At 46.4% G+C, this 26,465-nt stretch overlaps 1 protein-coding gene across 2 annotated transcripts in view; it reads right to left on the bottom strand.

Annotated features, from left to right (window-relative positions):
- kdm6a (lysine (K)-specific demethylase 6A) overlaps positions 1-26,465 on the bottom strand; it is a 195,270-nt gene that overhangs the window by 139,998 nt on the left and 28,807 nt on the right. For both annotated transcript variants that reach the window (XM_055644641.1, XM_055644642.1), the window contains exons 3-5: positions 22,237-22,345; positions 14,519-14,568; positions 9,577-9,635 (exon numbers count right to left, since the gene is read on the bottom strand). In XM_055644641.1, coding sequence (XP_055500616.1) covers positions 9,577-9,635; positions 14,519-14,568; positions 22,237-22,345 — 218 coding nt within the window. The remainder of the gene's footprint in view (positions 1-9,576; positions 9,636-14,518; positions 14,569-22,236; positions 22,346-26,465) is intronic.

The following is a 26,465-nucleotide window of genomic DNA, read 5'->3' as shown; positions in this document are numbered from 1 at the left end:
TAAAGCGCTATTAACCAAGTGACTGCAAGGCAAGTTAAACCTTACCTCAGCGTCCCCCCGGCAGCTAACAAATATAGGGGCCTCAAGGCCCTGCTGATCAGGAGGTATGGCCTTAGCGAGTCTGAGGTCGGATTCTCCGAATAGACGGCCAAGGTGACCGCCGGCCATCGACTCTCCTGGAGGACATGCTCGCCCTTATGGGCGACCATGAGCCCTGTTTTTAATTTAAATATGCCTACCTTCAGCAACTCCCGACCGACATCCGCCTTCAGCTCGCCACCGATTCCTTTGCTGACAGGCAGGCGCTGGCTGAGCGCGCAGACCAGCTGTGGATGTCCCGTCAGCGGGACCTAAAAGCACTGGTCGTCCTTCCTACGGTGTCGGGAGGCGCAGAGCAGGTTGGGACTGCTATCGACCGCGTCTCCGCTGCTCCCAGACGACCTCCGTGGCGAAATCCGGCCGCAATCGGGCATTCCAGCGTACGCATGTCGTTCCAGCAAAGCCCGCCGGCAGTTCCATCCGACGCCAGCAGAAGTCACTGTGGTTCACGTCACCTGCTATTCCACCAAACGCCAGCAGAGGGGGTTGGTGCTATTATCACCACCAATGGGGAGGTGCAGCCAGGCAATGTCGCCCGCCCTGTGCGTTCCCGGAAAACGCAGGGGCTGGTCGTCAGTGATTCCTTCGACGACCGGCCATATTCACCGCGTCTTCGCCTGGGATCGCTGCACCAGGGGTCGGTTCCTCGTGGACACTGGGGCAGAGGTGAGTGTGCTGCCACCCTCCATCGCTGACAACGGCCCTTGTAGCCTCCCACTTCATGTGGCACGGACTTCACAAGGAGGTTGGACATTGGGTGCGCACCTGCATCCCGTGCCAGACCGCCATGTGCAGGTACATGTGCGTGCGCCGTTGCAGGAGTTCGCCATCCCTCAGCGGCAGTCCGACCACATTCACGTGGACTTCGTGGGGCCGCAGCTGCCGTCCCAGGGCATGACCTATCTCTTCACCATGGTGAAGCCATTCCGCTGGCTGATTCCTCAACGGCCACTTGTGCTCGGGCCTTGGTGGCGCACTGGATCACCCGGTTCAGGATGCCGCTGGACATAACATCCGACCGGGGGGGCCTCAGTTCACGTCAGTACTTTGGGTGGCCACAGCACGCCTCCTGGGGGTTCGCCTACACCACACGATGGCGTATCATCCGCAGGCGAATGGACTGGTGGAGCAGTTTCACAGCCAACTCAAGGATGCCCTGAAGGCACGGCTGAATGATCCGGACTGGGTGGACGCTCTGCCGTGGGTTTTGCACCCAAGGAGGACTTGGCCTCCTCCTCCGCCGAGTTGGTGTATGGGTCCCCGTTGACGGTGCCCGGGGAGTTCATCCCACCGGCACGGGGCCAGGTGGAGTAGCCATCAGACGCTCTGCAATGTTTTCAGCAGACGGTGGGCACGCTGGCGCCGATGCCAACGTCTTATCATGGGTCCTTCCGTCCGCACGTTCCCTCTGCTCTGGAGGACTGCCAGTTCATCTTCCTGCGTAGGGATGCTCATCGGGCACCCCTCCAGCAGCAGTACGAGGGTCCCTTCCGGGTCCTGGAACATAGCTCGTCCACTTTCGTCCTGGACATGGGGGGTTGGCATGAGACTGTTTCGGTTGCGCGGCTGAAGCCGGCGCATATTGACATTGATCGGCCGGTGCTGGTAGCGCGGCCCCGTAAGCGAGGGCACCCTCCGTCCAAGGTACCTCCTCCAGAGGCTACTCCGTCCCCTGCACCTGTTGGTCGGTTACCCTTTTCTGTGCCGGGCATGGAGTGCACCCGGGCTGGTCACCGTTCTGTGCGTTTGCCATGATTCATTAAAACGACTTCTGAACATGCCTGGCATCTGGCCTTTTCCTGACCTCATCCAGGCCACTACACCATATTATTCATGGTCAGCAAGGCACATACACTAACAGAAAACAAACTGCAAGACAAATTTGTGTTGGTGGAGAACTAATGTAGAGCACTTCCCACTTCTATCTCTTATCCAAGAACCAAAAACAGGACCAATTTGGTTGGTGCCAAATCTATGTAATTTCATGAAACTACAGAGGCCAACATGTCACTTGTCTTCTTAACTGTTTGCTGTATCATTTTATCTTGCATGGTTTATTTCCTGCCCACGACTTGTGACAGAACCACAAAACTGACACTTGCTAGACCCTTTTTTTCCTTGCCATTTGGGTGCGATCTATTTGGGGCACTGGTGTGATGCATCACTTCACCCATGTGTTTAGCCTCCCTGTAACCAGTCAAACCTATATTGATTCTTAAAATACAACATTATATACCAGCACACGGAAAAGCCATGGTTAATGTTTCCTTGGTCTTAACAACCTACCCTCTGAAAAATACATAATTATGTCTAAATCTTAGATTGATTAAACAGCAACACCTCCTAGATTGAGTGTTCAAGAGGGAACTGCAGATTCTGGAAGATCGAAGGTACACAAAATTGCTGGAGAAACTCAGCGGGTGCAGCAGCATCTATGGAGCGAAGGAAATAGGCAACGTTTCGGGCCGAAACCCTTCTTCAGGCTGAGTTTCTCCAGCAATTTTGTGTACCTCCTAGATTGAGGTTCCTTGGAAATAAATTCAACCTTTTCCTTTCAAAAGATATAAAAGCATGGAAACTCAAACTTACATTGCTTACGTGGATCTTGGACAAGCAGCAATCAAAGAGAAGCAGGGAGAAGAGCTTATTGGCTGAAATCCGTGGGAAAGGTGAGCAATCTGCACTTAAGCTATAGGTGGCGAGACCGACGTTGCAGCGGCCTCTGCAGTCAGTCTGTCTGTCTGTCTTTTTTTAATATTTTGGCCCGTTGAGTGTACAGTTTGTAGTGTTTTTTTATTGTTTTTATCTGTGTATGTGTGTGGGGGGGGCGGGGGAAACATTTAAATCTCTTCCTTACACCGGTGACCCGACCTTTTCCTTGTCGGGTCTCCGTTGTCGTTGATTCAGATCAGATTCAGATTCAATTTAATTGTCATTGTCAGTGTACAGTACAGAGACAACGAAATGCATTTAGTTGTTGGGGCCTAGCATTGTGGAGCGGCCTCCAGCCGGAACGACCTGGGGGCTCCAGTCGCGAAGCCTGCGGACTCACCATCGTGGGGCTGGCCGGCTTAAGAACGTGGAGAGCTGAGGTGGTGCGCTGCTGTGGCCCGTCTCCGGAGCTTCGGAGGCTCCAGTTGCAGGTCCGGTGGACGGTGACATCGGGAGTTCGCGGGTCCCTGGTGGGAGACCGCTTTTCAGAGCTCCTGCAATGGCAACATCTCCCACCCGAATTGCGGGGTTGAAGGAGACCTAGAGCGGGGCCTTAATTCGCCCGGCGCGGCTTCAACGACCGCGGGACCTCCCAGCGCCCGCCGGGGGCTCCAACATCAAGATCCGGTAGGGCATCGCCCAGCACGGCCTTAATGGGCGCGGGACTTGGAGTCGCCCGCCGGGGGCTTTGACATCAGGAGAAGAATGGGGAGAGCAGGGGAGAGACAAGACTTTGCCTTCCATCACAGTGAGGAGGAGATTCACTGTGATGGATGTTTGTGTAAATTGTGTTGGTGTGTGTCTTGGTTCTTTTCTTGTTGTATGATTGCAAAAACCAATTTCGTTTGAACTTAATTTGAGGTTCAAATGACAATAAACGGTATTGTATTGTATTATATTGTATTATAAGTCACAGGGAAAAAACTGTTTAAAACTGGGGAATTTGGGTTGTAAATTGGTAAATTAGGCAATATATCAGTCAATATAAGCAAGGCTGCTCTCGGGGAGCAGCAGTGAGGGAAGTGCCTTGTGAGTAAAGTGTGAGTCTTATGTCGAGAGTCTTCGGAGAGGAGGCTACACAAAAAGCTGGAGAGGACAGGACGCGGTGAACACATGACAGGACAGATGAGGCAGTGTGATGCTTGCAGGATGTGGGAGGCCAGGGACACGGATGGAGCCTCTGGCTGCTACAACTGTGGCAAGTGCGTCCTGCTTCAGCTCCTGAAGGACCGTGTTGGTGCACTGGAGAAGCAGCTGGATGTCCTCAGGGCCATACGGGAAAACAAGAGTTTCCTGGACAGGACCTACAGTGAAGTTCAAGTTTATTCGTCACATACACATACGAGATGTGCAGTGAAATGAAAATTTGCAATGCTTGCGGACTTTGTGCAAAAAACAAACAAAAAAAAACTACAAACAGAATGGAACAGAATCACATATTATTTTACATATTGCATATTATGGGAGGAAGGAAAAAGGAGGAAAAAAACAGCAATTTTGAAAAAACAGTGGAGTGGTACAGTAAAGTTAGTCCCAGGTGAGGTAGGAGTTTACAGTCCTAATGGCCTCTGGGAAGAAACTCCTTCTCAACCTCTCCGTTCTCACAGCATGGCAACAGAGGCGTTTGCCTGACCGTAGCAGCTGGAACAGTCCGTTGCAGGGGTGGAAAGGGTCTCCCATGATCTTATTGGCTCTGGAGTTGCACCTTCTGAATGTATAGTTCCTGCATAGGGGCGAGTGAAGTTCCCATAGTGTGTTCGGCTGAACCCACTGCTCTCTGCAGAGCCTTCTTGTCCTGGGCAGAGCAGTTCCCAAACCAAATTGTGATATTTCCGGACAAGATGCTTTCCACAGCCGCTGAGTAGAAGCACTGGAGGATCCTCAGAGACACCCTGATTTTCCTCAATTGCGTGAGGTGATAAAGGTGTTGTCTTGCCTTACTCACGAGTGCTGCAGCGTGTGTTGTCCATGTCATATCCACAGAGATGTGGACTCCCAGGTATTTAAAACAGCTCACCCTATCCACAGTATCTCCATTTATCCTCAATGGTGTGTACGTCCTCGGATGATGTGCCCTCCTAAAGTCCATGATCAGCTCCTTCGTTTTTTTGATGTTCAAGAGGAGGCTGTTGTCCTGACACCAGTGCCAGATCAGCCACCTCCTCCAGGTAGGCCTTCTCATCATTGTCTGAGATCAGGTCCACCAGTAGTGTCATGAGCAAACTTGATTATCGAGTTGGAGCTGAACCTAGCCACACAGTGATGTGTGTAGAGGGAGTACAGTAGGAGGCTGAGAAACCCTGGGGGGGGGGGGGGGGGGGGGGGGGATCTATGCTCAGGTTGAGGAACTTCGATGTATTTCCCCCCATCTTGACTACCTGGGGCCTGGTGGAGAGAAAGTCCGGAGAGGGAGAGGGAGAGGGGGGGAGAGGGAGAGGGAGAGGGGAGAGGGAGAGGGAGAGGGAGAGGGAGAGGGAGAGGGAGAGGGAGAGGGAGAGGGAGAGGGAGAGGGAGAGGGAGGGAGAGGGAGAGGGAGAGGGAGAGGGAGAGGGAGAGGGAGAGGGAGAGGGAGAGGGAGAGGGGGAGAGGGAGAGGGGGAGAGGGAGACGGGAGAGGGAGACGGAGAGGGAGACGGAGAGGGAGACGGAGAGGGAGACGGAGAGGGAGACGGAGAGGGAGACGGAGAGGGAGACGGAGAGGGAGACAGAGAGGGAGACAGAGAGGGACAGAGAGAGAGAGACGCACGTAGGCAGAAACGACATCGGGAAGAGGAAGGAGGTTCTCCAACGTGAGTTCAGAGAGTTAGGAGGAAGACTGAAAAGCAGGACTGCAGATCCATCGTCACTAAGGAGGACACAAACAATCTTCCTGATATAGTAGTGGCCAGAGGATCTGGGGTGATGGAGGAACTGAAGGAAATCGACATTTGGCAGGAAATGGTGTGGGTAGACTGATGGGACTGAAGGCTGATAAATCCCCAGGGCCTGGTGGTCTGCATCCCAGGGTCCTTAAGGAAGTGGCTCTAGAAATCGTGGACGCATTGGTGATAATTTTCCAATGTTTTATAGACTCAGGATCAGTTCCTATGGATTGGAGGGTAGCTAATCTTATCCCACTTTTTAAGAAAGGCGGAAGAGAGAAAACAGGGAATTATAGACCAGTTAGCCTGACATCGGCGGTGGGGAAAATGCTGGAGTCAATTATAAAAGATGAACTAGCTGCACATTTGGATAGCAGTAACAGGATCGGTCCGAGTCAGAATGGATTTACGAAGGGGAAATCATACCCGACTAATCTTCGAGAATTTTTTGAGGATGTAACTAGGAAAATGGACAAGGGAGAACCAGTGGATGTAATGTACCTGGACTTTCAGAAAGCATTTGATGAGGTCCCACATGGGATATCAGTGGGCAAAATTAGGGCACATAGTATTGGGGGTAGAGTGCTGACATGGATAGAAAATTGGTTGGCAGACAGGAAACAAAGAGTAGGGATTAATGTGTCCCTTTCAGAATGGCAGGCAGTGACTAGGACCGCACAGTGCTGGGACCGCAGCTATTTACAATATACATCAATGATTTGGATGAAAGGATTCTAAGTAACATCGGCAAATTTGCAAATGATACAAAGCTGGGTGGCAGTGTGAACTGTGAGGAGGATGCTATGAGATTGCAGGGTGATTTGGACAAGTTGGGGAAGTGGGCAGATGCATGGCCGATTAAGTTTAATGTGGATAAATGTGAGGTTATCCACTTTGGTATCAAAAACAGGAAGGCAGATTACTATCTAAATGCCATCAAGTTGAGAAAAGGGGAAGTACAACGGGATCTGGGGGTCCTTGTTCATCAGTCTATGGAAGTAAGCATGCAGGTACAGCAGGTAGTGAAGAAAGCGAATGGCATGTTGGCCTTTATAACAAGGAGTCGAGTATCGGAGCAAAGAGGTCCTTCTGCAGTTGCACAGGGTCCTAGTGAGACCACACTTGGAGTATTGTGTAGTTTTGGTCCCCTAATTTGAGGAAGGACATTCTTGTTATTGAGGGAGTGCAGCGTGGGTTTACAAGGTTAATTCCTGGGATGGTGGGACTGTCATATGCTGAGAGAATGGAGCGGCTTGGCTTGTGCACTCTGGAGTTTAGAAGGATGAGAGGGAATCTTATTGAAACATAAGATTGTTAGGGTTTGGACACGCTAGAGGCAGGAAACATGTTCCCGATGTTGGGGGAGTCTAGAACCAGGGGCCACAGTTTAAGAATAAGGGGTAAGCCATTTAGAACGGAGACAAGGACACTTTTTCTCACAGAGTTGTGAGTCTGTGGAATTCTCTGCCTCAGTGGAGGCTGGTTCTCTGGATACTTTCAAGAGAGAGCTAGATAGGGCTCTTAAAGATAACGGAGTCAGGGGATGTGGGGAGAAGGCAGGAGCAGGGTACTGATGAGGGATTCAATTAGTCATGATCACACTGAATGGCGGTGCTGGCTCGAAGGGCCGAATGGCCTACTCCTGCACCTATTGTCTATAAATTATTAGACATAATTATTAAATTATTAATAAGCATATCAGCAAAGAGGATAATCATAGAAAACATTCTTGCTTACACAAAAATATAGTCTCGGCGTTACATATGGAGTTGCCTTAATGATCATCAAAATTTATTTCACACAATCCATTCCAATCAACGTCACGTTTATACCATCACATTCAGATGCATTCAAAAGACTCTCATTCCCACTATTCATAAACTCACAGATCCATACACTGCCTGTGACAAAGTTAAAGAACTTTGTAGTTCATTATATAGGAGGCATCTTATACCATTGTGCTTATACCAGCCAAAAACATTATTCAGGTTAATCTTACTTCTAGCGGTCAATGTGCAGTTGTGTGGATTACAAAATATTAAGTGCTCATAAAAGTACTTTACAAATGTAATGAGGGTTTCAACCACATTGCTATTCCTACCTGTCCCTACATGAGCATCCCATCATTTCTTCCTCATCCATCTCAGTACTACCTCAATAGTCACATGTCTTTCATCACGTCAAACCGCTCAACATAAATTTTGCATTAATTACAGATGAAATTAACTTCCGCTCATCCCTGCTGTGCTCATCGGTAAAGTCAATGAACAACCATAAAGTTTCACAAAATTGACTGATAATACAATGTCGGAACTGGCTTTGCAGTGCCATCACAATTCATTTGCCACCATTCACATAAAATGTTTACTAAAGTGTAAATACTCGAATCAACAGTTTTAAAACAGGAATTGCCTAACATATATCCCATATAATGATTTATCGGAAGCAAATTCCCTACTCTCTGGGCCAACATTGTAGTTATCTATTCACTTTCTTTGAAATGAATTAATTGCCTCCATCAGTACTTATGCTTTGATGACTGTCCAAACTGATTGATACTATTAAAGGATCTATACACAGGAAAAGTTAAACAGGACTGTAATATACAAGACAATTGTGCTGATATTCATTGCATAGATCAAAACTGCTGTCATTTAGTTGAAATAAAATCCAATTTCATACATTCACTCTTGTGCAGTTTACGCCTCTATCACATGTGGCCAAATAAACTACACAAACTACACTCAAAGGAAATAAGGTACTCCATTGGATGAGTGCCAACATTTTCAATTCTGAATACTATCTAGCAAAAACAGCAAAGCCACAACTTTGGCAGTTATAAAAAACCTGAGCTTGATGCAAAGTTATTACTGTACCGCAAGCTTTATTACACTGGCTGTTAGGAACAGTAATTAGTTCTTTATTTTTTAATTCAATTCTAATCTGCAACCGTCTAACTGCAAAATACACTAACTAAAGCATCCACCCAATTTCTACAAAATATATTATTCACATTGATTGCATTCACAAAATAAGTAAACTTGAAGTCAACTCAAAATTGAGACTGTGGTAAAATGCAGCTTGCCAACCATCACTCATCTCAGAAACAGCTAACTATTTCCTTCTCCAATAAGCAAATACAGGTGATAGATAAATTCAGATTATCAAACCTGCATTATCTCTTTCTTCGATATATATTTTTTTTAAATGGAGATCCTCCTTATGCTGATTCACAGATCCAGAAGTGCATTTGACCGATTTACAGATATGGTGCAGAAATAGGCCTTTCGGCCCACCAAGTTCATGCTGACCAGCTATCCCTGCATATTAACACTATCTTCCACACAATTTACATTTATACAAAGCCAAGTGACCTACAAACCTGTACATCTTTGGAGTGTGGGGGGGGGGGGGAAACCGAAGTTCTCGGAGAAAATCCACGCGGTCACGGGGTGAATGCACAAGCTCTGTACAGCCCCCGTAGTTGGGATCAAACCTGGAACTTTGCGCTGCAAGCGCTGTAAAGCAGCAACTCTATCGCTGCATCACCGTAGTGGTAAATATTAAAAGAGAGAAAAAATGGGGGAAATTATGGCAATAAGCACCACTTCACATTCGAACAGGCTGGTGGATATGACGTTGTATCCAGTTGGTCAAAATTAGGCAAAAAAACCTAGTGTTGTGTAAAAGATAAACTTTGATTAACACAATATGTGGAATCGGAATTCTATTAACCCTTTCCAAATTATGCAATAACACCACCTGCTCAATTATTTCTGCAGTGCAATAGCAAATAGGACCTAAATTTAATTCAAGCCATTGTCACGCGTAGATTAAATTCATTTGATACATATTACTATATATGGAAATTTCCAACTAAAGAACCACATAAATATTTTACTCACCACTGAAATGCATTATAATGGAAGTAGACAATACCAAGGCCATATAAAAAGGCAGCATTCTATGAAAAAAAAGAAGAAATTATTGATACTCAACTAATGTTACCTTAAGCAAAAAATCTTAATATTTGTTTATAACAGACCAATATCATTAAAACTCACAAAAACTTGGGTCATTCATCCACACATGATCTTACTGTGCACAAGTACCACTATTTTTGTTTACCCAACTGTATGCAATGTATTTCAAGCTACTAATTGTATTTGCCATGTTCTGAGAGGTTATAAAGATTACACGCAAACAACAACTTGCAAATGTAAACAAAATGTCTTTCAAAAAGCATGCTACGGTTTCATAGATCTATAAATTATCAAAAATAAATAAGCTGAAAGAGGCCTAAAATGCTTGTCAGTAATGTTAAGTTTTAGAAATCCTGACCAGAATTCCAAACCAAAGCTCAAACACAAAGTCACAACTATTAATAATGGTGCGAAAGGAAGAGAGAACTGAGGGGGATTTGGAAATTAGTTGAAAACAAATTTAAATTAGGTGATCTGGAGTAATGTAGACCACAGGGGACAAGAGTGAAGAGCAGGCAGGACATAATTTTGAGTTAAATAATGGGATAGGGAGCTTTTTAATGCCTGAAATTTCAAAGTGCACTCTCATAATTTGGTCCGGATTAATGGAAAATGCCAGACAATCAGTTTCCGGAAGATCGGCAGTGGACCTGCACCACAACAAATCTGGTAGTAATTTGAAATGGAAAACCAAATGTTTGTGAAAAAAAGGTTATTCAGAACTTATAATTGATACTTCAAAAATCACTCTTCAAAGTATAGCAAATGACAAGAATCAAGTAATATATAACACTAGAGGGAGAGGGGAGGGGCGAGAGGTGTGGGAGGGATGGGGAGGAGGGAGAGGGGTGTGGGAGAGAGATGGGGAAAGAGTGGGTAGGGAGAGTGGGAGAGGTGGGAGAGTGGGGGAAGAGGGGGAGGGGGAGAGGGGTACGAGGAGTGGTGGAAGAGGGTCAGAGGGGTAGGGGGAAGGGGTGAGGGGAGAGAGGGGGGGGAGGGGGGAAGGGAGGGGGAGAGAGAGAGTGGTTGGGGGAGGAGAGAGGGTGGGGGGGGAGAGGGGTGGGTGGAGGGCGAGAAGTGGAAGAGTGGGGAGGGAGGGGGTAGGGGGAGTGGGTGGAAATGGGACAGAGGGGTAGGGGGAAGGGGGGGAGGGAGTAGTGGGGAAGGGGGAGAGAGAGAGGAAGGGGTGGGGTAGAGAGTGAAGGGGGGTGAGAAGTGGGGGGGAGAGAGGGATGGGTGGGGAGTGGGAGAGGGAAACATAGAAATTAGGTGCAGGAGTAGGCCATTCGGCCCTTCGAGCCTGCACCGCCATTCAACATGATCATGGCTGATCATCCAACTCAGTATCCTGTACCTGCCTTCTCCCCATACCCCCTGATCCCTTTAGCCACAAGGGCCACATCTAACTCCCTTTTAAATATAGCCAATGAACTGGCCTCAACCAAAGATCTTATAGCGAAGCAAGATAGGCTACTCCTGCTAAATGCAATGGACTGACGTGTAGTACGCTATGGAGGGGATCATGGGCATTTTTCCACGCCCATTTTAGCAACCTGAGCCTACCTAAACCGACCCGACTCGCACTGTAATCAATGTTGCGGGGCAACAGTTTGTGTGGGTCAGATTCATAAATCTGTCAGTTCAAACTTCTTGTCAAGAATAAAATTTGATTCTGGTAATTGTCTTTTTTAATGTTTTTTAAATCATTTATTTTTAAATGGCTCACAAGCAGTGTTTGAGTTGATTTTGTAGTAACCGGAACCGACCCAACTCGCAGGGTGATTGACAGGGGAGGGGGGGACTTTTTGTGCGTGATATAGGGTTAGATTCATAATTCTGTTAGTTCATAATTCAGTTGATTCTTGTTAAGGAATAAACACACATACATGAAAATTATATAAATGTATATAACACACACAATTATATTTCTTCTAATCCAATAATGAACTTTATTTCAGACTAGACAAGGGACATTAAATAAGAAACATTGTCTTGGGGCACTCTCTCTCCCCGCTGCCCCGGGCCCTGCACTCTCTCTCCCTGCTGCCCCGGGCCCTGCACTCTCTCTCCCCGCTGCCCCGGGCCCCGCACTCCTTCTCCCCGCTGCGGATCCAACTCTCTCCCCGCTGCCCCGGGCCCCGCATCTTTGGCTGGAAGCAAGAAGGCGGGAGCAAGATGGCGGAACAAGATGGCGGAGTCAGGTTGCTAAAATGTGTCCTATAATCACCCATGAATCCGCCCATGAGCGTACCTCACGTTTGCGTGAGAGTAATCCATCTTGCTTCGCTATAAGATCTTTGGCCTCAACTACCTTCTGTGGCAGAGAATTCCAGAGATTCACCACTCTCTGTGTAAAAAATGTTTTTCTCATCTCGGTCCTAAAAGACTTCCCCCTTATCCTTAAACTGTGACCCCTTGTTCTGGACTTCCCCAACATCGGGAACAATCTTCCTGCATCTAGCCTGTCCAACCCCTTAAGAATTTTGTAAGTTTCTATAAGATCCCCCCTCAATCTTCTAAATTCTAGCGAGTACAAGCCGAGTCTCTCCAGTCTTTCTTCATATGAAAGTCCTGACATCCCAGGAATCAGTCTGGTTAACCTTCTCTGTACTCCCTCTATGGCAAGAATGTCTTTGGCAAGGGAGATGGAGAGGGGGGAGGAGAGAGGGGTAGGGGAGGGGAAGAGAGAGGGGAGGGGAGAGAGGAGGGTGTGGGGAGGGAGGAGGGGAGAGGAGGGGGAGGGGGAGAGAGGGGGAAGAGTGGGGAGGGAGGAGGAAGAGTGGGGAGGTAGAAGGGGGGGGGGGAGAGAGGAATTGGGGGGGGAGGAGGAGAGGGAGAGGGGTGAGGAGAGGGGAGATGGAGAGGGGGAGGTGAGAGGGGTGGAGAGAGGGATGGGGAGGGGGAGAGTGGTGTGGGGGATGGGGGGGAGGAGGGAGGGGGAAGATTGTGGAGGGAGGGGAAGAGTGGGGAAGAGGGGAGGAGGGAGGGGGGAGGGGGGAGGGGGGAACATTGGAAGAGTGGGGGGGGAGGGGGGGGAGCATTGGAAGAGTGGGGGGGGGGGAGGGGGAAAGGGGGGGGGGGGGGGGCTGGACGAGGGACAGAGGGGGGGGGGGGGGGGGGGAGGGGGAGGGGGAGGGGGGAGGGAGGGAAGGGAGGGAGAGGGGGGGGGGGGGACGGAGAAGGGTGGGGGTAAAGGGGAGAGAAGTGGAAGTGGGAAGGGAGGGGTAGGGGGAGTGGTGAAAGGAAAGAGGGACAGAGGGGTAAGGGGAAAGGGTGTGGGGGAGAAGGGAAGGGGGTGGGGGTTAGAGAGGGAAGGGGGTGGGGTAGAGAGGGAAGGGGGTGGGGGGTAGAGAGGGAAGGGGGTGGGGTAGTAGAGAGGGAAGGGGGGTGGGGGGGGTAGAGAGGGAAGGGGGTGGGGGTAGAGAGAGGGAAGGGGGTGGGGGTAGAGAGGGAAGGGGGTGGGGGGGAGGAGAGAGGGAAGGGGGTGGGGTAGAGAGGGGAAGGGGGTGGGGGAGGGGAGGGGAGGGAGGGGGGAGGGTGGGAGGAGGAGGGGGAGGAGAGGGAGAGGGGTGAGGAGAGGGAAGATGGAAAGGGGGAGGAGGGAGAGGGGTGGGGAGGGGAGGGGAGAGGGGGGAAGGGGGGGAGAGAGGTGTGGGGGAGAAGGGAGGGAGGTAAGGTGGAAGAGGGGGTAGGGAGAGAGAGTGTGGATGGAGGGGTGGGGGGAGTGGGGAGGGGGGGGGGGTGGGGGGGGGGGGGGGGGGGGGGGAGGGGGGGGGGGGGGGGGGGTGGGGGGGGGGGGGGGAGAGGGGTGGGGAGGGGGAGAGGGGTGAGGGGAGGGAGAGGGAGAGGGGTGAGGAGAGGGAGAGGGGTGAGGAGAGGGAGATGGAGAGGGGGAGAGAGGGTGTGGGGGAGGGGGAGAGAGGTGTGGGGGAGGGGGAGAGAGAGAGTGTGGGGGAGGGGGAGAGGGGGAGGAGAGGGTGTGGGGGAGGGGGAGAGAGAGGTGTGGGGGAGGGGGAGAGAGGGAGGGTGTGGGGGAGGGGGAGAGAGGGGTGGGGTGGGGGAGGGAGAGAGGTTGTGGGGGAGGGGGAGAGAGAGGTGTGGGGGAGGGGGAGAGAGAGGTGTGGGGGAGGGGGAGAGAGGGTGGGGGAGGGGGAGAGAGGTGTGGGGGAGGGGGAGAGAGGTGTGGGGGAGGGGGAGAGAGGGTGTGGGAGGAGGGGGGGGAGGGGGGGGGGATGGGGTAGGGGAGGGAGGGGTAAGAGTGTGGAGGGAGAGGGAAAGGGGGGGGTAGGGTGGGGAAATAGTGGGGAGGGAGAGTGGAAGGGGAAGGGGTAGGGACAGTCCATCTGTTCCCCATTCCCTTTCACCCTCTTTCAATCCTCTTTCTCTATTCCCACACACATGATGACGCTCTTCGACACAGGCTGCGGGGGTGGGGGGCTGGGGCTGGTGCTGGTGCAAAGGCATATGCATTCTGATTGGACATTTGTGAGCATTGGGCATTGTGGCATCACACGATGGAACGTTCCCCAACATTCTATGGGTGAGGAGCCGGGGTTTTTTTTTTAATTTTGGAGGGGGGGGAAGGATTTTATTAAAAATGTGTACATAAACACGACAAAATTTAATCAGGAGTGGATACTTGGAATGAAAAGTGAAATCTCTACCGAAATGGAAAAAACCTCGGCGATTCTGCGTCTGGTGTTGTCGTAGCAACGAATCAAAGGCTGGCAGCCACAAGTCAGGCAGAAAGTCGGCCGGTCAGACATATTATAGATTACATTATGGCATTTAATAGCACTGGGCTTGTATTCACTAAATTTAAACCAATTAAAAGTCCAGCAAGTTTATTTCAAATGGTACAAACCTTCCAGTAGTCAGACTGTAAACTGTAATACCTCTGATATGCAGATAATGCTGAAAGGAAACAGAAAACAAAATCTGTGAAATAATATTCCAATATAAATGCAACCCTATCAAAAACCAAAAATATTTAGCAGGTTTGGTTGAAACTGCAGAAAACAGACATGATATTCCAGATATGGATCCTTCCAAAGGATTCCTGATAACGAAAGAACATCCTCGGCAACATTAAAATTGCCTGCAGAATGACAAACAGGAAAAGGAATGGAATTTCCAAGGAAAGGAAGATGTGAGAATGTTCAGGATTGAACAGGATGTCATCGCAGGTATGATCTTGGCCAGCAAACGTGTGCCGATGTTGTTTGTGATTATACAGTGCCCTCCATAATTTTTGGGACAAAGACCCATCATTTATTTATTTGCCTCTGTACTCCACAATTTGAGATTTGTAATAGAAAAATCACATGTGCTTAAAGTTCACATTGTCAGATTTTAATAAAGGCCACTTTTATACATTTTGGTTTCACCGTGTAGAAATTACAGCAGTGTTTATACATAATCCACCCATTTCAGGGCTCCATAAGGTTTGGGACACAGCAATGTCATGTTTAGTATTTTGTTGCATATCCTTTGCATGCAATGACTGCTTGAAGTCCGCGATTCATAGACATCACTAGTTGCTAGGTGTCTTCTCTGGTGAAGCTCTGCCAGACCTGTATTGCAGCCATCTTTAGCTTATGCTTGTTTTGGGGGCTAGTCCCCTTCAGTTTTCTCTTCAGCATATAAAAGGCATGCTCAATTGGGTTCAGATTGGGTGATTGACTTCGCCACTCAAGAATTGACCATTTTTTAGCTTTGGAAAACTCCTTTGTTGCTTTAGCAGTATGTTGGGATCATTGACTTGCTATAGAATGAACCGCCTGCCAATGTGTTTTGAGGAGATAGGATTTGGTCATTGGCTAATCCACACCTGACTCCCGAAGAGTGTTTCTGATTTGTCAGACAAGTGTTTGGGGATTTTTCTTTATTACAGAGAGAATTCTTCTGTTATGAGCTGTGGAGGTCTTCCTTGGCCTGCCAGTCCCTTTGCGATTAGTAAGCTCATCAGTGCTCTCTCTCTTCTTAATGTTTCAAACAGCTGATTTTGGTAAGCCTAAGGTTTGGCTGATATCTCTAACAGTTGTATTCTTGTTTCTCAGTCTCATAATGGCTTCTGACTATCATTGGCACAACTGTAGTCCTCATGTTGATAAGCAACAATAAAAGTTCCCAAAGGTGATGGAAAGACTGGAGGAAAGACTAGGTGCTGAGAGCTCTCTTATAACTCCATTGAGGCATGTAAACACACCTGAGCAATTAAAAACACATGTGAAGCCATGTGTCCCAAACATTATGGTCCCAAACACATGCCCCGAAATGGGGGGGGGGGGGGGGGACTATGCATAAACGCAGCTGTAATTTCTACATGGTGAAACCAAAATGTATAAAAATACCCTTTAATAAAATCTGCACTTTAACCACATGTGATTTTTTTCTATTACAAATATCAAATTGTGGAGTACAGAAGCAAATAAATAAATGATGGGTCTTTGGTCCAAACATTATAGAGGGCACTGTATACAAATGATTTGGATGAAAATGAAGGTGAACTGATTAGTAAGTTTGTGGACGACACCAACTTTGGCAGAATTGTGGATAGCAAGCAAAGGATTCAGCAGACTATGGGCCAGTTGGAAATGTGGGCAGAGAAAAAGCAGATGGAGTTTAATTGAGACAAGTGGGGGGGGGGGGGGGGGGGGGGGGTGCATTTTGGCAGGTCAAAAGTAAGAAGGATGTGTGCAGTGAATGATAACATCCTATGGAGCATTCATGAATAAGCTGTTGGCTTCCTGAAAGTTATAATGCAAGTAGGTGGGGTGGTAAAGGTGGTGTATAATTTATAGGTGAGGGTGTTGAGTATGAAAGTTGAAGTCATGCTCAGCAGACTTTGGTTAGGCCACATTTGAATACTGTGCAGTTCATTTTGCAGCAGTGCAGGAAAGGATTGGAGAGAATGCAGAAGAGGTCAATAAGTTGCTTGAATTGGAAAGAATTAGTTATATGGAGAGAATACACCAAACGTTTATTGCTCTCTCTGGAACACATGCAGAGGTGCAATCTTGGAGAAGTATATAAAATTATGAGACATAAATAGGGTGGATAAAATCTTTTGCCCACGACAGAAATATCAAATACAAAAAGTCAAATACCTGGTGAGAGTGGGAATGTTTAAGGAGATTTACAAAGTAAATGTTTTTGTTAGAGTGGAAGGGCCTGGATCACACAAGGAAATGCAGATACGATAACAACACATGAAGGAATGGAAGAATATAGATCACATGCAGACAGTTATTCAGCTTAAATTGACATGATGGTTGGCACAGACATTGTGGGATAAATATCTTGTTTCTATGCTGTACAGTTCTCAGTAATGGTAGTGCTGTGGTTACACTAATAATTATACGTCTAAATGAACATGTCGAAGAGTAGCCAGCTATACAATTTAACTTTAAAATAACATGCTGGGATTTTTTTTACAAATACAAAGTAATTAGCAACAATAACAACAACTATTACAAAAACCCACCTGATTGACCAGTCATTCAAGAACAATTACTCTATATGCAAGTCAGGACCCTGGATGCCTGTGGAAACTCTTCAACAAGTATGCCAGTTCATGGGTAATTAAGGATGGGAGGGTAAAATGCTGGCCAAGTCACAAATGCCCAATTCCCAAAACAAAATATCAAAATAAATGGTGTGGGCAAGAGGTGGATGGTAAGGAGTCAGATAACAGGCTTTGGAACAGTGTTGAGCACAAGCTAAAAACATGATATACAATATTGAACTTTTAGTCTAAAGGTACAGCATGGAAACTGGCCCTTTGGCCTACTGGGTCCACGCAGGCCAGTGCACACTCGTTCTATTCTTTCTCACTTTCTCATCCACTCCGTACACACCAGGGGCAATATGCAGAGGCCAAGTAACCTACAATCCTGCATGTCTTTAGCGTGTGGGAGGGAACCCACGCAGTGACAGGAAGAACTTGCAACTTCCACACAGATAGCACCCACGGTCAGGATTGAACCCGGGTGTCTGACGCCGAGAGGCACCGGTTCTACCAGCTGTATCACTGTGCCACCTGACTTCTTCAATATTTCAAATGAAGTAACACATGATAGTTTAACACACTAAAGAGAAGTTACAGACCAACTAGCATTAGTGTCCCAATGATAAAAGCTCAAAAAATTGGAGAAGAAGATTAAAGGTAGATGCTTGGGAGACAATTTCAGCACTGGAGTAATTTAAAAATCAGCTTCTAAAGTCGTCAACGCCGACAATGGGGACGGATTTCACGTACGGGACAAGTAAAGGAAAGCCATTTATTTTACATATAAATGTGCTTCTTAGGATGCCTTTAATCCACATTTTACGTTGCAAAACGGTGATTTAGGACCCATTCGAACCGGCAGTGTTTTTCCTGCCGAAATGGGGTTTAAATTCACCGCAACGTTCCAATCGATTGCGTTCCTCAAAAACCCATTCGCCAGATGATTTAAATGGCCATTAATTTATGGGAATTAAACACTAAATTCCTTCTATTTGGCCTATAAATCCATGATAATGTGATTTAAAAATCATGTTATATTGTGAATTCTTGTGTGAATATTATTTGGACACTTAGGCTATTTAAAAATGTTAATCTTTTCTTAAGAAAAGGATAGATGTTTAGATCTAGTAATTGAATTTTGTAATTAGCTACAATTGGGTAACTAACTAATTATATGTTTTAATTTCAAGTTATCCAAGTAAGATTGTTTCATATTTGTTTCAGAATGCTTCAATCCATAATAACTGAACATTTCTTTCAGTTATCTTAATTTTTAAGAAAGTTATGGGCTTTTGACTGTCCTTGATCACAGCTTTTGTGTTAAGTCAATGGAAAAGCAATAGGGAACAAGATATTAATGTCCGAGTATGAAAATGTCCATAACTTGTTTTAATACTGAAGATATGAAAGTGAATTAGGTGTCAAATTAAACTTCTCTTTATGCTTTATCTGATGAGATAAATTGCAGACTTGATTTTTAAAATCTCAAAATTTTGTAACATTGCTAATATACACAGCCAAAAACAATATAAAAACCACAACAAACTATACATTCAACAGGACAATTTTTTAATTTTTTTTTTAAGACAGACGGACTGCAGAGGCCGCTGCAATGTCGGTCGCGCTGCCCACAATTGTAATTGCCCAATCAATGCATGTTTGACAATGCGTCAGACGGCAATTGACCAATCACGCACTTTGTTTCATGCTAGCTAGGCAGCGAGCACTCTGGGATCATGACTGCCTCCTAATTATATCAAAACAATAGCAAGGCTTCAAAGGAATAAAGGTAATGCTAACCTTGCTGATAATTTTGTTTTACAATTGATTTATCTTAGTAAAGTTATGATGTGAACTGTTAAATAATCATGATAAATAAAAATGTAGATCATGGGTTAGGATTAGGATTAGGGTCGGTCAGTCGGTCGGGCTGTTGCGAAGCACCGGTCGCGCTGTCGGGCCGCCGGTGAGTGCTACGAGGGATCGGTCGGGCTGCCGGGCCGCCGATGAGTGCTACGAGGGGTCGGTCGGGCTGCCGGGCCGCCGGTGGGTGCTGCGAAGGATCGGCTGGGCTGTCGGGTCGCCGGTGTTGCAGCGAACGAGCAGGCGCTATGGGGGTGCTGAAGGCGGCCAGGGCGGCTTGTTCCCCACCATCATCACGTTGAGATCCAGAGGGGCATGCTGGCCGAGGTGGTCGCGCTGAGCGGCCACACGTACGGAGTCCACAGCCGGTCCCAAAGCAGCTCCAGCACCAGCCGTGGGCAGCTATAGAAGGGAAGCGAGTTAGGGTTAGGCATTTTCCTCTCAGTGGAAGATGCCTCAGCCTTCCCCCAGTCCCACTATGGCTGTGACTCCCACTCTGCGCACTGGCAGTCAGTGGAGTTCAGTAAACGGGGGAACCCACAGGAACTGCCCTCACCCATTAATTAGGCAGGTTCAGGAGCCGGACCTCTAGGGCAGTCTCATTAAAAATACACACTCACAATTATATTCATTATATTACTTTTTTAATAATATAATTATATATAATTATATATAACTCCAGTCATATTCACAAATCATATAATATATATATATATATACATATACATACATATATACACACACATATATACACACACATATACACACACACACACATATATATACACACATATATATATACACACATATACATATATATATATACATATATACACACATATACATAGAGAGAGATACATAGAGAGAGAGGGGAGAGAGGGGGCAGAGAGGGAGATGGGGGAGAGGGGCAGAGGGGGAGAGGGGGAGGAGGGGGAGGAGAGGGAGGGAGAGGGGGAGGGGAGAGGGGGAGGATGGGGGGAGAGGGGGAGGAGGGGAGGGGAGGGGGGAGGAGGAGAGGAGGGGGGGGAGAGGAGGGGGGGAGGGAGAGGGGGGGGGGGGGAGAGGAGGGGGACGGGGGGGAGGAGGGGGACGGGGAGAGGAGGGGGACGGGGGGGGAGAGGAGGGGGACGGGGGGAGAGGAGGGGGAGGGGGGAGAGGAGGGGGACGGGGGGAGGGAGGGGGGGGACGGGGGAGAGAGGAGGGACGGGGGGAGGAGGAGGGGGACGGGGGAGAGGGGGGGAGGGGAGAGGGGGACGGGGAGAGGAGGGAGGGGGAGAGTGAGGGAGGGGGGAGAGGGGGGGGGGAGAGGGGGAGGGGGGGGGGGGGGGGGGGAGAAGGGGAGAGGGAGGCAGAGAGATGGAGAGAGGGGGAAAAAGAGCGAGAGAAAGACAGAGAGAGGCGAAACAGGGGGGGGGAGGGAGAGAGACAGAGAGATGGAAGGAGAGATAGGGAGGGAGAGGGAGAGAAGGGAGGGAGAGAAGGGAGGGACGGGGGAGAGAGAGGGGGGAGGGAGAGAGGGGGGGAGAGAGAAGGGGAGAGAGAGAGGGGAGAGGAGGAGAGGGGGGGGGGAGGGGGGGGGGGGGGGGGGAGAGAGGGAGAGGAGGGAAGGGGAGAGGAGGGAGGGGGGGAGGGGGAGAGGGAAGGGAGGGAGGAGAGGGGGAGGGGGAGGAGAGAGAAGGGGGCCCATGGAGATAGAAGGGGGGGGGGGGGGGAGAAGGAGGATTTTCCAGCATCTGCAGTTCCTTCTTAAACATTGAACACTTGATGGCACTTACTTTTTCGATCTCATTTTCTAATTAGCTTAATTTTCTAATTAGCTTAATTAATTAATTAATTAATGTGCAACTTTTGGCACTGACGAGTTATGACTTCCTTCTCAATTATATTTTATCTAAATGTGTGCCAAATTTCAAGTAGGGGGGACATGGGTCACGAAAGTTAAATTCTAGACACATTTTCGATGCCCGGACCACTGCCTAATTGTAGAAGATAGGGAGGAAAAATAGACCATGTCTCAATGTCACATTGGATATCATTTATATTTTTTTTACCTTGAACAATCCCAGTTATGCAATACAAAACAAAGACATGGAGATTTGAAATGTAATTCTCGAAGGACACAGAAAAAATAAGTTATAGTGCAATCTAGATTACACAGGAAGAAAGAGTCGAGATAACGATCGCAAATAGGTGGATAGGTCGAGGGTGAAGATATTAAATGGAAGAAAGTGGAATGTTGTTTTTAGAGCCAGATTGTATCAGTTAACATAAAGTTCAAAGATAGCAAATGGATAGATAATTGGCCTATTGGTAGCAGGAGGATGAAAAGTCATATGTATAACATGAAGGAGAAGAGAATAAAGAGTGACATTCTTTTTGCACAGCATGCCTTTGTTACCCAAAATGTACTCCCTGAAGATGTGGTGGAGGTAATTCCATTGTAGCCTTCATGAGGGAATTACATAAATATATACAGTGAAAAAAATGGCAGGGTTAGAGAAAGACCAAAGGATGGAACTATTGAGTTGCTTGAGTAGCACGACAATGCAGACTCCATGGACCAAATGGATTCCTTCTGAGTTACAACCTATGTAATATGACCATTTGAAATAAGTGTCAAATTTCCACATATATCAGCAATTAAGCCAAAAGCTTCAAATATTGCACTGCTATTTAAATGAATCATATTGAACAAGTTAACAATTAGTTAACAACAAAAGCAAAGGGCTTCCAAATATTATTACACATTTGCTACTTGGCATCACCACAATGCGCTTGAATCACATCCAAACCAAAACTGGTATACATACAGATGAAAATAGTTTGTAAATTGTGTTATTATTTTGAAACACTACCCATGAAGAAGATGCTTCTTTTTTCGCTACAATAAACCATACATTAGAACCCTTCCCAGTCACAACATTTCCACTTGATGTTTTATATACTCTTTGCCTTTAAAAAATAACCATTTCCTGCTGTGAATGGTTATTTAAACAATTTAATTTTATTTTGATCAAAGTTCCTTAATGATTTGAACTCAGTGATCCAATTATGGCAATGCATCCTCTATCATTTGACATTTTTTCCAAATGCCTTTAAACATTATGAATTTAACATCTTGCCGCGTATCACATTATCATTTGCATAGCTTACAGTTTATAATTTAAAAAAAACACCAGAATATAAATAATGGAAAGAACATCGCTCACCTTTTGGATAATCCTCCAATAAGAGGTTGAAATGACCAAGCTGGCAAAACAATTCTGGGTCAACTTTTCCTTCACATTTCTTGATCACTGACTCAAAGCAGTGAACAGCCTAAAAAACACAAAAGAATAATGAGATGGGACAGTAATTAAAAAAGATAGTGCCCTCCATAATGTTTGGGACAAAGGCGCATCATTTATTTATTTGCCTCTGTACTCCACAATTTGAGATTTGTAATAGAAAAAAAGCATATGTGGTTAAAGTGCACATTGTCAGATTTTATTAACGGGTCCTTTTACACATTTTGGTTTCACCATGTAGAAATTAAACCTGTGTTTATACATAGTTCCCCCCATTTCAGGGCACCATAATGTTTGGGACACATGGCTTCACAGGTGTTTGTAATTGTTCGGGTGTGTTTAATTGCCTCCTTAATTCAGGTATAAGCGAGCTCTCAGCACCTCGTCCCTCCAGTCTTTCCATCACCTTTGGAAACGTTTAGTGGTGTTCATCAACATGATGACCAAAGTTGTGCCAATGAAAGTCAAAGAAGCCATTATGAGACCGAGAAACAAGAATAAAACTGTTAGAAACATCAGCCAAACCTTAGGCTTACCAAAATCAACTGTTTGGAACATCATTAAGAAGAAAGAGCACTGGTGAACTTACTAATCGCAAAGGGACTGGCAAGCCAAGGAAGACCTCCACAGCTGATGACAGAAGAATTCTCTCTATTTGAAGAAAAATCCCCAAACACCTGTCCGACAGATCAGAAACACTCTTCAGGAGTCAGGTGTAGATTTGTCAATGACCACTGTCCACAGACGACTTCATGAACAGAAATACAGAGGCTACACTGTGAGGAAATATTATATAATAGAACCGCTCGGATAGTGACTTTTATATAAGCTAGGTAATTTACAAAAGAAAAGCTTAAGGTTTTCAGAAACACATATGTCCTAGAGAAATAAAGTGCAAAGAGAAACATACAGTGAACGGATGAATCAAAGTATAGAGGCACTGATCTGAACCTGCATAGCTTAGTTTATTGCTTTGAGGCAATTATATCGCTAGAGGAAATTGTATTTGATATGATTTTGTGTTGAAGAATGGATAGCTGAATAGGGCCTCTTCTTAGGCCAGAGGTCATCTGCTCTTTCTCTATGGCACATTCTTGAGCTGTGAAGGTTATGCTGAGATCGAGACAGACTTCAAGGCTGAAACATAATAGACTCTAATTTAGCTTTGGCTAAGTTAAATTATAATGAGATTGTGATAAGCGATGGATGCTTGGAGAGGAAGAGAATCAAATTGATGGATATGTGACCTTCCTATGTTTATAGAAAGTCGAAGAAGCAGATGTAATTCTGATGCAATGGTCTGAGTTGTGAATCTACCTTTGTTAAAGGGCCTTGTAGTGAGATTGGAAATCTGGCTTCCAGATAGCATGAAAGGGGCTGCAAATTAAAATGAAGTGGTATCCTTGCACCAAACACCTTTTAATTAAGTTGACAGATTTACGACCCATGTATGCTTGGTTGGGAGGTGTGTGTGGATTTTGAACTTAGAAACTGTAATTCGGCAAACTCATATAATTAAAGAAATTGAAGAAGGGTTTCAGCCCGAAACGTCGCCTATTTCCTTCGCTCCATAGATGCTGCTGCACCCGCTGAGTTCCTCCAGCAATTTTGTGTACCTTCGATCTCCCAGCATCTGCAGTTCCTTCTTGAACACTCATATAATTAATGTTTTAATACATAGGTAATAGTATTTTAACCTGTGTAAAATTGTAGTGAAACAATCTATGAAATGTATTGTGTCTTAGTAGGTCTGTAAACATTAGACTTTGTTTAGATTTATAGAAATACAATGGCTCCCCCAACGCAGCCATTCCCTACCCGCAGCCCCCACGGGAGACGTGGTCCTCGAACTGAAGCCGTTCTTGAAAGGCCGAATTAAATGGCGTCTCTTGAGGTTGAAATGCGGGCACCAGCAGCCGTTATGGTCGCTGGTCAGCAGGAGGCGACAAAATGAGTGAGTGGGGGGGGGGGGGGAGGGGGAAGGATTTGATTAAAAACGTGTACTTAAAGGCGACGAAATGTAATGAGGAGCGGATACTTAGAAAGAAAAGCAAAATCTCCACCGAAATGGAAAAGACCTGGGAGATTGAGCGTCTGGATTCGGCGTGGCAGAGAATCAAAGGAAGAAAGTAAAAGGATCCATTCCGATTGGACATCTGCGAGCATCGGCCATTCCGATTGGACATCTGCGAGCATCGGACGTTCCGATTAGACATCTGCGAGTATTGGGCACGAATCAAAAGGCAGAAAGGCAGCCAGTCGTCAGGCACAGAGTTTTATAGATATATAGATAGATATTTCTTCTTGGTATGGAAAGTGTGTATGACTTGTGTGATCATTGTATTACATATGTATCTTATATTTTGAGGAATGGTCATTGATAATTGAGCCTACTGGGGTTTTGCTGTGTTGAAATAAAATAATTCTAAGCAAAGTTATACCACAGGCAAACAAAGGTTGTAAATGAGGCCAGGGAAGGGGGGGGATCATGTGACTGATGTTGTAAATCACCAGAAGGACTCAGATGATTGGTTACCAGCTTGTCATACCCTCTGTATCTGAAATGTCCAATACCTATATAAATGCCATGAGTTCCATCAAAGTTACTCTTCTCTGGACCCGCCCCAGACCATCAGCTCTGTGTTGGAAGGTTCAGAGACTAGTCTCAGCTGAATAAAGAATCGATTTCAACAGCTACAAGCGTTTGAGTCAAGTTGACTTTAGATCGACAAAAGAACTCAGTTTAACAAATGCAAGTTTATTCTACAGCAAGACAATGATCCCAAACATACTGCTAAAGCAACAAAGGAGTTTTTCAAAGCTAAAAAATGGTCAATTCTTGAGTGGCCAAGTCAATCACCCGATCTAAACCCAATTGAACATGCTTTTTATATGCTGAAGAGAAAACTGAAGGGGACTAGCCCCCAAAACAAGCATAAACATATAACATATAACCATATAACAATTACAGCACGGAAACGGGCCATCTCGACCCTACAAGTCCGTGCCGACACAACTTTTTTTCCCTTAGTCCCACCTGCCTGCACTCATACCATAACCCTCCATTCCCTTCTCATCCATATGCCTATCCAATTTATTTTTAAATTATACCAACGAACCTGCCTCCACCACTTCCACTGGATGCTCATTCCACACCGCTACCACTCTCTGAGTAAAGAAGTTCCCCCTCATGTTACCCCTAAACTTCTGTCCCTTAATTCTGAAGTCATGTCCTCTTGTTTGAATCTTCCCTATTTCCAAAGGGAAAGGCTTGTCCACATCAACTCTGTCTATCCCTCTCATCATTTTAAAGACCTCTATCAAGTCCCCCCTTAACCTTCTGCGCTCCAGAGAATAAAGACCTAAGCATAAGCTAAAGATAGCTGCATTACAGGCCTGGCAGAGCAACACCAGAGAATACACCCAGCAACTGGTGATGTTCATGAATCGCAGACTTCAAGCAATCATTGCATGCAAAGGATATGCAACAAAATACTAAATATGACTACTTTCATTTACATGACATTGCTGTGTCCCAAACATCATGGTGCCCTGAAATGGGGGGGGGGGGGAGACTATGTATAAACACTACTGCAATTTCGACATGGTGAAACCAAAATGTATAAAAATGGCCTTTATTAAAATCAGACAATGTGCACTTTAACCACATGTGATTTTTTTTCTACTACAAATCTCAAATTGTGGAGTAGAGGCAAATAATAAATGATGGGTGGTACACAAAAAAGCTGGAGAAACTCAGCGGGTGCAGCAGCATCTATGGAGCGAAGGAAATAGGCAACATTTCGGGCCGAAACGTTGCCTATTTCCTTCACTCCATAGATGCTGCTGCACCCGCTGAGTTTCTCCAGCTTTTTTGTGTACCTTCGATTTTCCAGCATCTGCAGTTCCTTCTTAAACAATAAATGATGGGTCTTTGGCCCAAACATTATAGAGGGCACTGTACACTGTTGGAGCTATGTCATCACACTGCACCTTATTTCTGGAAGAATAAGTAATGAGTTACAAACAATTCTTCACATATTCATATTCAAACCTGGTGACGTGAGAAACTGCTGATGCTGGAATATCTTTCCCATTCACATCATATCCTCTCTATAAGCCTCTATCAATGCTAGAGTGAGTGAATACCA

The sequence above is a fragment of the Leucoraja erinacea genome, chromosome 13 (genome assembly GCF_028641065.1).
Source record: "Leucoraja erinacea ecotype New England chromosome 13, Leri_hhj_1, whole genome shotgun sequence".
In the NCBI taxonomy this organism is placed as follows: domain Eukaryota; kingdom Metazoa; phylum Chordata; class Chondrichthyes; order Rajiformes; family Rajidae; genus Leucoraja; species Leucoraja erinaceus.
This window is presented reverse-complemented; position numbering and strand designations above follow the sequence as displayed.